The sequence below is a fragment of the Lycorma delicatula genome, chromosome 3 (genome assembly GCF_047948215.1).
Source record: "Lycorma delicatula isolate Av1 chromosome 3, ASM4794821v1, whole genome shotgun sequence".
NCBI lineage: Eukaryota > Metazoa > Arthropoda > Insecta > Hemiptera > Fulgoridae > Lycorma > Lycorma delicatula.
Window position 1 is genome coordinate 24,079,813 of NC_134457.1, and position 14,345 is coordinate 24,094,157.

Genomic DNA, 14,345 nt, shown 5'->3' on the forward strand with positions numbered 1-14,345 from the left:
ACTTTTAACATTGCTTTTCTGCTGTCCACGTTTCAAATGAAGCTGACATTCTGAAATCAACAAAAGAGTTTATGTTTAGATTAATTATGATCAAATAGCTGATTAAATGTATTCCCAAGGTAGTCAACTTGACCCTCAAAAAGTTAAATTGTCATTGAATGAACTGTTTTTTTCTACATTAATTTGTCTCATTAATTATTGAACGCCCCTTGTACTTCTGTAAATATGCAGTTTTGGACACTTCTCTCCGTACAGCAGTTGCTAGATATTATATGAGGTTGTAATGTAAACATTTAAACTTACTATATGCCTTTTTGGAATCACAGAATAGGTTTCAGTAAAATATGATGCACTTAAACAGGTTTTTTCTAAGTATTACTAAAGTAATTATAAATAAGTAATTTGTGCTACTGCTAGTACAGGAATAAAAATTATTATTAAAGTTGTTTTAATCAAATGTCCGTTTTCAAAACTCAAACATTGTCAGGAAGATTTATTATTAAGATTTAACATTTTTGAAGTCTATTTTTATCTATAACAAAAGTTAGTATGTTCTGAGCAATTATTTCATTAATTCTGATCAACACACTTGGAAAAATTATTTTAATTGTTTGGCGTTGCTTTATGCCAAAAGCCTCTGAAAATAGGTAGACACTGAATGTAGAAAATAAAAACAAAGTTATTGAATATGTTTGAACTATTATTATTGTTATCAGGTAACCTTTCTTGCAGCCCCCACAAAGATTTCCAACTTTTCAGTCCAGATGGAATAATCCAACAGATCAAGTTATTATCATTAAAATGAATGTAACTATCATTGGTTGCTGTCCCTTTGACCTTAAAGTTGGCTTGGCAGCAGTTAACTTATATTTTCATATACAGTGAAAAACATATAAAGTTTATTGGAAGAGGATATAGAAATGGTAAGAAGGGATGGTAATCTAACAGAGGAGGTATAAATCCTATGAAAATGTATATGGTTTAACGTGTAATCCAAGACCAATTTAGGGTTTATTAGATTATATTTTACGAGGCTTATAAGACCTAGCTTTAGTGCCTTAGTTGCTAGTTTAGTGTATTGTGTGCTCTCTTTATAAGAAACAAGATTCCCTGAACAGTCACTATCCACTAAACCTTTATACAGAAGCAACTGTCCTGTTGGCTACTAGAAGGTACCAGCATGACACCGCAGTTGAGGTTTTTGGCTTCACCGCAGACTCAATGTTTTGGCTTTCATCCAAAGGAAAAGTAATAAAAAATAAAGAAAGAAGAGGATTGAGAAAGGAAATAAAGGATCAACTGTCTTTAAATAGAGGGACTGTCTCTTGGGGTAACAAGGCTAGTTTACAGTTGTCCTGAACCCCCAATATATAGTAAGGAAGGAAGGGAAGTAGAAGGGATGTAAGGACAGACAGGGGTACTTGGTTGGTTATAAATTGATGGCTACCTTGTAATTGCTCTTCAGCTGTTTTCTGTGACAGAGGATACAGAGGCAAATTATACTTTACCCCAAAATATGATTCCAGAAATGTAAATCCTAATTGTATCCCATATTTGTATTCCGATTCAGTGTCAACTTCAAAAGCAGTATGTTAATCGATTAATAATAATTGAAGAGATGGATGCAAGAAGGGTGTAAGTCATAAGTTTTGAGAAAAAGAGCTGTAAAGTTTTCCATCCCTATAACTTTTTTAATTGTTTAGTAACAGAAAAAAGGTAATTTACATTAATTATACTTCTTATCTTTTGCTATTTAACAGAATATAAATACTTTTAATCAACCTGCTAGATATTTGGTAATAATTATTTTAAGAAAACTGTGTAGACGCCCTTCTTTCATATTTGGTTTTATAAATAATAAAATAATTATTTTATTATTCATAGTTTTTTATTTGTTTAGTAAAACAAATTTAAACTATGAAATTGTGTTTTGTTAAGCAAAACATAATTTGAAAGTAAAATTCTACTTGTTTATTTAACTGAGTATTTAATGAAAATTGTATTTAACTATTTCAAATATACATAAAATTACAAAATAATGTCAAAACCTCTCTTTTTTTGTATCATAAAAAATAATATTTAAAGTGTTCTAACATTAATAAAATAATCACAAAATATTCTGCATACATAGCATCCTCAGTAAACTAATTCTGAAGTGCTTCGATGTCATTGTGGTTAATGTTACTTACTTCGCTTTCTGCTTCTTCGGGTTCAATTGATTCTGACTCACTGTTGCCCTGTTACTAATGTCTGCTGCCTGTTAGCTACTGTCAGTCTCTTTATCTAGCAGTTGTGTGAATCATTTCTTATGTTTTTCTTCCATAAACCTGAATAGACTTCTAAAATCTCTTTCTTTTGCTTCTTTAATTTTATTTCTTTTTGTAGGCAGCAAAGTCAATAAAAAATCATTATCAAAGTGATAATGATTTTATATGAAGTTGATGTCATGACTGCTCCAGAAGTACAGTAAACTATTCTCAAATAGGATTGGATGGAAAATACATACCCCTTTGAAAGTGGTGTTAGGAGTGTAAATGGTTTCAAAGCTTCTCCCCACTGTTTGAAAATGTTTGTAATACAATCAACTAATGTGAAAAATTGTCTAATTAGTGATAAATATTAATCACCGGTGTAAAAATTTTCTATTGTATTTATTTATTTTTTCATAAACACCAAAATTTTGATTGTTTTGATAGGAGCTGGGTCCACAAATTAAAAAAAATGTGTATTAGCTTCAATGTAAAATACCAAGCCTTTAAAGAGAACAAGATGGAAAATCTTACAGTGATTGATGCAAAAAGAGCATGTCACCAAAAATGAGTATCACCAGTTCTTATACTTGTGCTGCTTACATATACCTGCCATTATTGTGTGTTTGTAAAGATTTCACTTAGCCTATTACTGGGTGAAAGCATTTTGTAGTCTAGCAAATAAAAGTATACACCTGAACTTAGACTCCAATAATTTCTCAGCAAACCAACGTAAAAAATGTAATATATTCAAAACTACTGAGGTTTGTTCTTTTCTGTGAATTTATTAAAAAACTTATTGAAACACTAATGATGTTTACATTCTTGAGAAAACTTGATAAACATGATTTTGGGACCTTTTTGCATTCAATATTTCCAGCCTCTTCAACTTTGACAAAGATTTTTTTTTAGAAAGTATAGTTTGAATATAAGTAAAGTTTCAGGTTGTTTTGTAGACAAAACAGCAGTGGCAGGCAAAAAAATCAACATATGCAACTATCTTATGGTTTTTTTTGGTGAGATTATGACAATTGACTTCTTTGGTAATTTAACTCTAAATAGAAATTTGTAGTGAATGAAAAATGCCATGTGTGACCAGGATTCAGAGCCAGGATGTTTTGAATGAAAGATGGAGATGCTACTACTTTTTTTTTTGTCATAGAGATTAGCTCGTAGTTCAACATCATCTGCCACCAAGTATTAAGTTCTAGATCTGTTCTCCCCATTGTAACTTCGATCTTCCAATCTTTCACCTTCCTCTTGGAATGTAGAACATTGTTTGTTAAGGTAAACCTACTATCTTCCATTCTCTGATCATGAACCAGCCAATTATCTCTGTGCTGTTTAATTGTTTCATTGACAGCCATCACCTGGAGTTTGTCCCTAATTCTGTAATTCCTGTAACTGTCCAACCTAGTCACTCCTTTCACTCCCCTTAAAAATCTCATTTGTCGGTTGTCTTTCTTTTTTTTGACATCGTCCAGGTTTCACTCCAATAAAGAAGAGTAAGTAAGTAATACCAGTGTCTTATCAAACTTCATAATGGTATCAATGTGAGTTTTATTTTTCAAATTTCTTATAACCGTTCCACAAAGTTTTAGAAATCTATGGATCTTATTATCTGTATCATTACTTTTTAACTAAGAAATGTAGCATCCTAAGTGAAATGAGTCGTTTGTTCTAAATATGACTGTTTATGACTATTTTAGATCGAACAGGTTTGTTGCCAAAAAAGCCATGACAATATATATATATATATATTATAATACTTAATATTAATATATTTTACAACTTTAGTCGCATTTTATTACTTTAAACTTGGAATCTATTACCACCTTAATTGAACACATCTAGGAGTTCCTTATATTCACTATCAAAAGTAAATATATTAGGAGCTCTTCATTATCATTTTTAAAATATTTTTGGAATGTAATACAGTTAACAATGAATACTGAAATATTATTTTACAACTAGTTCATACTAATTTCAATTTTTTTTTATTATTTACAGAAACTGCTAAATCAAAACTCAGTGTAACTATTCATTACTCAGTGCAAATGTAATTATTTGTCACACTTTTCCACACAAATGCACATCCATGTACACACACTTAGGACAAGAAAACCTTGATATATTGAAAGATTTGTTTTTATCCTAATTGTACAGAAAAACACTATAATACAGCAGGAAACTCATGTTACATTTTTTTAGTTTGTATCCAGACATTTACACATTAATTTGTTGAAAATAGTAACACATATAATTGCTTATTATTATGGCTACTCATATTTTCTTTGTTTATTAATTCTTTTTTTTTATCTTTTATAATCACAAAGTGATCCTATGTGATGTGCCAAGTTACTGCATTATTCAAGTCAAGAAGAGACTGTTCAGGCCTAGCAGAACAGTCTCTTTCATATGTTCTGATCTCCATGCCCTTTCTGGTGTTGAAAATCTTCCTTTTGCGAATTTCTTTCTTATGAGTGTTTTTGTCCTAGATTTTTTCATTTCATTTTATTTTGCCTGTGGTGTTTTCTGGTGTAAAGCCAATTTCCTTGAGATCCTGTATTATCTCTTTGATCTATGTGCATCCTGTGTTGGCATTTTTGAGTTTAGATTGTATTGTATCAGCTGTTTCAGAAGTCTCGAATTTTGCATCCTCATGATGTGTCCAAAGAATCCTAGTCTCTTACATGTGGTATCAGTAATAAGTTTTAACTCTGTAAACAATTTTGTGGAGCACTTTCCACCTCTGTCCGTCTTTTTGGTATTTTTTTTTGATGCAGGTATTTCCAATTCTTCATTCGATTTTCTGGAGTCTTATCGGTCATTGTTCGTTCAGGTGGAAGTGTTTCTGCTGCATTGTGGCTTCCGGTTTTATAATTGTGGTGTAGTATCTTATTTTTGCATTTATGGATAGACATTTTGTTACTGTAACTGTAACTGGTTGATTTTTGTCTTTTAGTTAATTCCTTTGTTCTTATTTGGATTGAGATTTTTCAATTAGGTTATTATTTCTCTGAGGTATTTAAATTGGGTTACTGGAAACATGCAGGAATAACTGCATGTTTCCAGTTCCCTACAAAGGTCTAATCTCTTGTCGCTTTGTAATTCTTCACCTCACCAAGTGCTTGATAAATTTCTTTTATTGTGGATGGGTTGATGTTTTCCAGTGGTGTTATTGGGGTGCTGGTGTTGAAGTTTAGGAGTTCTGTCGGTTCATTGCAATTTAGGAGTTTGTTGAAATATTTAGCTAGGATTTCTGTGTTGTCTTTATTGTTATGGGCCAGATTATGGTTTTCATCCTTCATTAGTTTATATTTTTGTAGTTGTTTTTTTAAGTTTTGTGGTAGCCTCTCGAATGCATTTTGTTGAATTTTTTTGATTTCACTGTGTCTTTATGGTGTTGTCTTTATTTTCCTTACCTTAAAGTTACCTTTGTTTTACTTAATTTTGGAAGGATATTTCTGATTTTTGGGATTGGTGTAATAGCCATGCTTGATGTCTCTTCACTGTTTCATTGCATTTGCTGTTTCACTATTGATTTTAGTAGGGTTTTGTTGGGGCCAATTCTTCTGTGATTTGTTTAAGGTTGTTGACTAGGTATTCGAGTTTAAATGTGAATTATTTTTTCAGTTGCATTTTGACAATTTTCATTCTTGATTAGTTGGGTAGGGTCTATTTTTCTTTTAGTTCTAGGGGCTTGGTTTTGTTGCTTCCTTTGGGGAATGAATTTAATTTTAATTTTGACTACATAATCTGTGCCTATGCTTACTTCTCAGAGAACTTATGTTGTAGATGTCTTTGTGGTAATGTTTATCCATGAAGAAATGATATAGCTGCCATTCTCGTTTAGCATAGTTGGGGGTTTTCCAGGTTTTTGAGGTTTCTATTGAAATATGTGGATTTCAAGATGAGGTTGTGGTTTCTGAAGAGATCAATGAGTGTCTTATCAGTTTTCATTTTTTCTCTTTTGGGCGGGCCATTCTTCAATAATGCAGTTAACTTCTTTGTCTATCTGGTTGAGCATTGAAGTCTCCGATCAGCTGTTTAACATGATTTTTGGGAGTGTTATTTATGATTTGATCGAGTTCATACCAGAAATTTTCTGTTTCTTTACAGTCTTTTGGAAATTTGTTGTTTTTGTTTGTGGGGATGTGGACATTTATTATGGTGTAGATTTTATTAGATGCTTTTAGGGGGAGTGTTAAGATTCTTGGGGATTGTGACTCGAGTTCTTGTACAGAGTTTATTATTTTGAGGCTGTCCAAAAAACCTTGAGATTCCATGGCTTCGTGGTCAATGTTTCTTATTTCATACATTTCCATAATGAGAATTTTGTGTTGATCCATTAGGTAAGCTATTTTTAGTTTTCCCAGTCTTCACAAGTGAGTTTACATTGTGTGTGGAAATGTAAGTGATTAGCTTCAGTTTGATTTTGGATTTTTTATTGTCCTTGTTCATGTGTGTGGTTTAGGACATTCGAGTACATCTGATCACATGTTATCTTCTAAGAGGCAGCCCACTGTATCCAATTTTTGCCTTCTCTGAACTCTGATGTTACTTGGTTCAGCCAGTGGAGTATTCCTTATAAGACCTTTCTTGGTTGACTGTCAAGGGGTCACCTGTGGTGGGACTAGGCTCCGAGTTACAACTCTAGATGTGATCAGTGAGGTTATAGAGGAGTATGACTTGATGATAAATAAAGTTGTGAAGTTTGTTTAGTTTCAGTTCACCAGACAAATTTCAATATTGAGGCTCATCTTGTGGAGGCTTGATCTGACTTGTTATAGTTGTTACTTTGGAGAAAAGTTAAATAGTTGATTCTAAACAAACATCCATTTGTTTCTATAATAATGTATATTGTTTTGAAATAAGTTTATTTTGTTATTGTTGTGACCAAATAGTAAACAAGTTGTCAACCAGCTAATAGATTATAATGCAATTGATTTATTTTATAATTTTTTTATAGGTGGTATATGTGTACATAAATATAAGTTACACATATAATATAATAACATGTTTTTGTTACTATATTAGGTTTTTATAAATAAATATAATTTATATGCAGTGAATTTACATGAAACAGCAGTTTGCAAACTTTACACCATTTGAAATGTTAGGTTAAATAAAACAAACCTTTTTGTTGGTAATGTATAGTTTTTCCCCATCAGTTTAAATTAAATTATTAACCTGACTTACAAAAGAGTTTTTAAAATGTGAATTATTTATTAACAAAATTAAAATTATTTGCTTTAATACTGATGTAATCCTTCCAAAAAAGTTAATGTTTGTTTGCAAGCATCTTCATGTTGGCAAAACTGAGCAATTTTTATCAGTGTTTGAACAACACAGTGAATGGAAACAAATAGAAAACTTATAAATAACAAAAATAAAAAAATAGAAATCGCATACTTTTTGTTTTTTTGAAAATTGATTAAATGTCAAAATGGTTATTTGATAAACTCGCAAACATTTCTTCAAAGCAGTTGCTCAATTCGGATGCCATTTTGTTCAAACATAGCTCAGCTCAGTGAATCCATGCTAGCCAGGCACGTCTAATAGCATCATCATTATTTCTAATAGTAGCTTCAGCTTCTATTATATGGTGCCTCAATTCTTTTTGTGTGCCAATATGAGTGGAATAGACTAACAACTTTATCCAACGCCAAAGGAAAAAGTCCGCTGGCTCTTCTAATAAAAAAAAAGCTCTACTATAATTATCAGGACCCAAATTAAGTTGTAAATTGGTGTTTTCTTATGTAATTTGAGCTGGGAAATAAAATAAAAACTAATTTCAGAACTGTAACTCTAACAGTTTTTAAGATATACGACGTAAAACACAGAATTTGTGTCGAACAGTGTGGTTTGCGTATAGGCACTATGGAACTGCAGCACTTCGTATTTCCACTTGGTATTATCGATACCATTTAATATAATGAGTTTTAATTCTTTCTTTATACTTTTACAAAAAATAAACCTTAAGCTTAATGTCGGTAGTCATACCCAATTTTATGAAAAAATACTAATAACTTTGTATGGAACTGTGAGCTATACAGTTCAGCGGCGTGGTGTTTAGCTGTGTTGCGCATGCACACATAGGAAGCTGCACGCGAGGAAGAGATAGCACTATCGACCCTTGCGTGCTGGTGGAAGGTAGTCTTTTTTACTCCGTGTGTGTACGTAACGTTCCTTGTTCGTTCATCTTTTACTTTAGTCGGTGGAAGGGATATGAATGTTTTTTTCCAGTCTAAATTTGTCTAAAACCTTGCCGGAAGGGCGAAAGAGAAGGTAATTAGTAAAAACTAATTACGGGTATGTTTCTGTGTAGATAGAAATTTAAATTAAACACCATTTCACTGTAATGTTTTTAAGCGGACATTTTAGTAAGCTATTACTAAAAAATATCTGTATTGACATTTTATTATTTATTCGGTTAAATCGAATACGGCTTTTAAGCACAAAGTGCTTAAAAACAGTGTACTATATTCTTGAATGTGATGAAGTGTAGAATTAGATTATTATCCTGCTTCCGGCTATTCTATTTGATTCATTTTGTTCGGTTCATTCAATTTACAGTAAACTAAAAAACCATGGCCTTGAAAAGGCTTAAAAAAATGCTGGAGTAGCACTTCTACTAATTTTATTTACCATCTACCACTGGTATAGAAAAACAAGTTTCTTTTTTAGGTTTTTATATGATTAGGACTCTTAAATGGCTAATAAATGCGAGAGATTTTGTAAAAAAACTTGCAGAAAATTTAATTGTGAAAAAATTAATGTAAATACAGCCAATGAAAAGTATACAAAAACCTTTAAAAATCTTTATTTTGTTGAAGCAAAACAAATGAAATATAAACAGAATATTGTATTAGTCATTCTTTATGTAATAAACATTATTCTTAACATAGCAAAACAAAAAAAATCAAAGACGTGAAATGATAAACTGTAAAAGAATTACAAACAACAGTTACAGGAATTCGAAATTCCTTCCTTCAATATGTACTCTTCTTGACGAAAAATATTTCTGGCGGCTTTCCTTATTATCTCAGGATAGTTATTTACAATTATTTTCTCAGAATTAAAATCTCTTCAAGGTTTCTTACAAAAAAAGTGCCTATGAGATTATCGACAAGAACATCATACACACATATTAAATGAAATGTGTGTTGGATATGACTTGCAGCAGTCTCATGGGGATAACCCACCCCACCGGTTTGGTCTAGTGGTGAAATCATCATCGCAAGTAATCTGATTTCAATGTCAAGAGTTCTAAGGTTCAATTCCTAGTAAAGGCAGTTACTTTTATATGGATTTGAATACTAGATCATGGATACCGGTGTTCCTTTGTGGTTAGGGTTCAATTAACAACACATCTCAGGAATTGTCGATCTGGACTGTGCAAGACAGTGCAGTCCTTCATTTACATTCATACATATCATACTCATTCATCCTCTGAAGTAATATCTTACAGTGGTTCCAGAGACTAAAACAGAAAAAAGAGAGTCTCATGTGGGTTTTCTTCTTCCCAAGTTTACAAATGCCAAATTTATGGTGCCATTTCTTGTAAAACAGGATTTATCTGTAATCAGAATATTACTTAGAAAATTGAGATGTTGTTTCCATTTTCTAATTAACCATCAACAGAACTTCATCAAAATCAGGTGGTAATAAACATCAGGGGAAAAGAAAGCAGTAAGTAACAAAAAAAAAATTTTTTTTTTAAATATGGGTTTATTCATTTTGTTATCAAGCTATATAAGTGAAGTTCTAATCAATAGTAGTAGTTTTTGTTGAAGTGACAATTAGTTTTTAATTGTTACATTTTGCTTTAAAATGCTCATACAAAGTATGTCATATAGCTCACACTTGTAAAATTGTTAATGATTTCTAACATAAATTGTTTAAAATATGATTACTGTCTTTTTTTGTTGTATTAAGAAATTATTCAGTTTCTATAGTGTGCTGTCACAAAAATGTAATTATTAAATAAATACATTAAAAAAGTTTCTATTTAATGATTATGGTAATAAGTTTGTACAATTCCAATCTTCCAATCTGAAATGCATTTAAGTGTACTCTATTCAGCAGAAAGTTGAAATTGCTGTGTAGTTTATTAAAACTAATTCTTTTTCATATTTAGCCTTTTTTTCTGTGTACGTTCAAACAAAACTCACTGAATATTACACATGACTTACTATACATCTGCAATAACACTATTCTCTTAAAGTGCTGTGAATAATTTATAATCAGAAATTACAAATCATATTCACAAACATGCAGACCCAAGGTATGGATATAAGAGATTTTACTCAAGCTCATGGAAAAGCCTAAATTTCTGTAGCACAAAAGATGAACTCATGGACAGAGATTTATTGCATGTTGACAACTGAATACACGACAAAACAGAGAAGTCGTACTCTCCGCGTCGCATATCTGAAATGACGTTTAATAAACCGAAATGTCCTGATAAAATAACTGGATTTCACAGGCTAAATCTGTTCGTCCGTTCATCCCAGCACTATTGCGGTGTTTTGGATGTCAGAAATTTGGAACACAGCAGCGAGGTACACAAATCAAATTTGCACATGTGGCAACCCGTTGCACCCGGATGATCCGTGCAGGGACCCACTGATTTGTGTTAATTATAATGGACATCACAGTGCAAGATCACAAAACTGTTCTAAATATTAAGAAGTAGTGATACAGAAGGTAAAGACCATCCAGAAGGTACTTTGAAGCTAGAAAAATCATGTATAGCAGAACGCCAAAAGCCACAAAAGAAGGGAGAAGAACTATTTTGTTTAATCATGTCTATTTTTATCTTTGACAGTTTTAGGCTGCTGTCCCTAGTTGTTCGATTCTTCAACTTTTGATCAATGATTTGTACTACTAAATTTCCAAAGGCTGGCGTCAGTCTGTTATCACGTTCTTTGATTTGCAGGAGTAGCAGCAACCTGCACGAACCTCCTAAAAATATTTTTCTAGCAGATCCTTTGTTCTATGAACCTCAACGAATTGATGTATGAACTGGAGCAGGAATATTTTATGACTTATTGTGTGTAGGCCAGTTTTGCTTGAAACACAGTTCTCCTGTACTCTTGGTTGGGTGATCTCTGGTGCCACGCCAAATCTACCAAAAAATAATACAAAGGCCCAATGTTGTATTACTACTGTTGAAAACATTGACAAACAATTACAATAATTTTGGGAAACTGAGGAAATACACCATCATAAAGATAAGGAACACTTTTTACAGGTGAAGATGCCTTGTGAAGAACAGTACTCCAAGACTGTGACGAGAAATCAAGAAGGATGTTTTGTCATAACTTTACCTAAAATCTAACACTAGTGATCTGGGAAATTTGAGAGAGAGAGAGAGCACTCAGATGATTTATCAGCTTGAAAAAGACTGCAGAAGAATGTAACGCTCAAGGATCAATACATAAACTTTATGAAAGATCACATAAGACTTGGCCATGTGGAAAGAATTAACGAAAATACAATTACAAATCCTTCATATTTTATTCCACATCACTCGCTTACAAAAAGCGACAGTACAACAAAACTTTGCGTTGTATTTGATGCATCTTGCAAAACTGATACAAACATATCGTTCAACGACTGTCTAAGTGTTGGTCCAGTAGTTCAAATGATTTAACTTCTATTGTGACTAGATTCAGAAAGCATAGAATCATGACTGCAGACGTAGAAAAAATGTATCGCTGGATATCAGTAGATCCGCAACAGACAAACTTGCAGCTTATCTTTTGGAGAAGTGATCCATCTCTCCCATTAAACACATATAAATTAATTACACTTACATACGGAACAGCCTCAGCTCCATATTTGGCAATGAAATCATTAGAGTTATTTGCTACTGAATATCACCAGTCTTATTCTGGAGGTAGCATTATCTAATTCTTACATTGATGATATCATGACTGGAGGAGAGTCTCTTGAAGCTATCAAGATACAAACTCAATTATAACAGATATTTAAATATGGATGCTTTACTCTGAGAAAATGACACTCTAACAATTATCAACTATTACAGAATCTCTCCAGTGAAGAAATAGAAACAGAAAAGGTTTACGATGTCAATCAGGATGACAGTAAAAACTTTAGGTCTACATCGGAACTCACAGTGTGAACGTTTCATTTTGTCGTGCACCTTGAAAACAGAAACTGTCAACATATCTCAAAAAGGTTAGTACTTTCAAAAGTTTCCAGGATTTTTGATCCACTTATATTAATTGGCCCTGTAGTTTTAACTGCAAAAATGCTCTTACAGGATCTATGGTAGCTCAAGTTAAATTGGGATGAAAGTGGAGTGGGAATAATTACGTGGAGTGAATAATTTCTGTTTACTTCTTCTAAGAAAATCGCCGCCCCAAAACCGCAATCGCGAATAGGTATCACCATTTTGTAAGTTCCCTATTACCTTCCTTTCCTTTCAAGAAAGAAGAAAGAGGAAACAAGCCCAGCAGCCACTGACAGCTCGGAAGAACGAAGAAACCTGCACTTTCCCCCGTTCAGCCCTTCGGGGCCTCGGGAATTTCAAGGTTAATGGTATGTAACTTCGGTTACTACCAATTCTTGGAAAGTGCAGGCCAAAGAAGAACGAAGAGGTCTTCGGAAGAAGAAGAAGGAAGACCAACCACTCGTCTCAACATCACGGACTGGAGTCCGGAACAGAGCCCAGCAGAGATGCTTCCTGAAGGGCAGCTATACCAGAAGCGGATGAAGAGATTCTACACAACCTCTCCTTTTCAAAACTTACAAGTTAGATAAAATAAACCAGCAATTGCGACTCCTCCGTAGTAGGGATCGCATTGCTCCCTCCTTACAGTTAGTGCCCCGTTGTGGCGTATTCCTGCTAGCCTATTAAGCGTTAGCACCGAAAGGACTTCAGTAGACGGTCTGAAGGGGAATTGCGTCGGGAGGACAGGCTTCATAAGCCTAGCCTTCCGCGGTCGGCCCATAAAATGAGTTCGATAACGCTGGTTCAACAACGGATTGGAATGCAATTAAATCCGTCTTAAATTAACTAAATAAAAATAACCAAAACTTGAGAAAAATAGACCCGCTATATAAAGTAACCCTTTAAAAAAAAACAAGCCCGATTAGAATGACCCAGCAGCAAGGGACTCTGTCCAGGTTCTGCGATAAGTAGGGAGAAGTAAACTCCCGTCAACTTTACATTCCTAATTCTATTGGCGATGTTGATGTAATCACGCACAATGCAGCATATGAGGCTCTACAATAAGCCGAGGCAATTCCCAGCAAGGCCCTACGATGAACTATAGTAACTCTTTCTAAATTTCTTCTTATTTGCAGCGAAGCACCCCACATTGGAGCTGCATACAAGATAGATAATTAAACTGGTGCTATGTATCTTGACCGACATTATTCTTTTTGAATCTGGTAGTTCCTCAAGTTGAAAATACTCTGAAAGGAATCAACTCCACACCCGCATTAGAAACAAAGAATGTTGATTTGTGCGTCTGTTGAGCTGGAGTACAGAATTCGTGTTAAATCTTGATCAGCAGCTGCAAAAGACATAGGTGATGAACGCTATTAAATCTTATTTCACAAACAATGGCGATGTGAGAAGGGCAGGAGAATCGTCTTTAGTCTACCATGGTGACAACTGTGATGAACTCTTCAGATTTGTCGTCATAAACAAGGAATGAAAGTGATCAGCCCTTGCTTATGATCACCTTGTGTGAGAGGATGGAAATACGGCACGTGGTTTGACAGAGCTCGCAGAACCCTTAAGGGCTCACATTATATTCGTAACCATCAATGCTATTTAGTCTTGAGTTATTAGCAAATGAGGATCAACTACGATATTTTTCCTATTTCTTTGCCAGCGATGCTCGGTAATAAAACATATATTTTTGAAAAAGCAGTCGTTTCAAAACTTTACAATTTTAAATAAATTATGTTACCCAAAGTGGTCTTCTAAAGTATAATGTATTAAATGTTAAAAGGGCATCTGATAAACGTATATTTTTAGTTAAAAATCAGTCTTAAAAATTAACCGTACGACTTTTAGATTAATTTTTCAAAATGTACATTGAGAGTAGTTCA

The 14,345-nt window shown here is 33.2% G+C and overlaps 1 protein-coding gene across 1 annotated transcript in view; it reads left to right on the forward strand.

Moving 5' to 3' along the window:
• Window positions 1–11,760, forward strand: part of LOC142321450 (uncharacterized) — a 223,196-nt gene extending 211,436 nt beyond the window's left edge. The window contains exon 6 of the mRNA XM_075359537.1: window positions 11,509–11,760. Coding sequence (XP_075215652.1) covers window positions 11,509–11,525 — 17 coding nt within the window. The 3' untranslated portion in view covers window positions 11,526–11,760. The remainder of the gene's footprint in view (window positions 1–11,508) is intronic.
• Window positions 11,761–14,345: the final 2,585 nt, after the last annotated feature.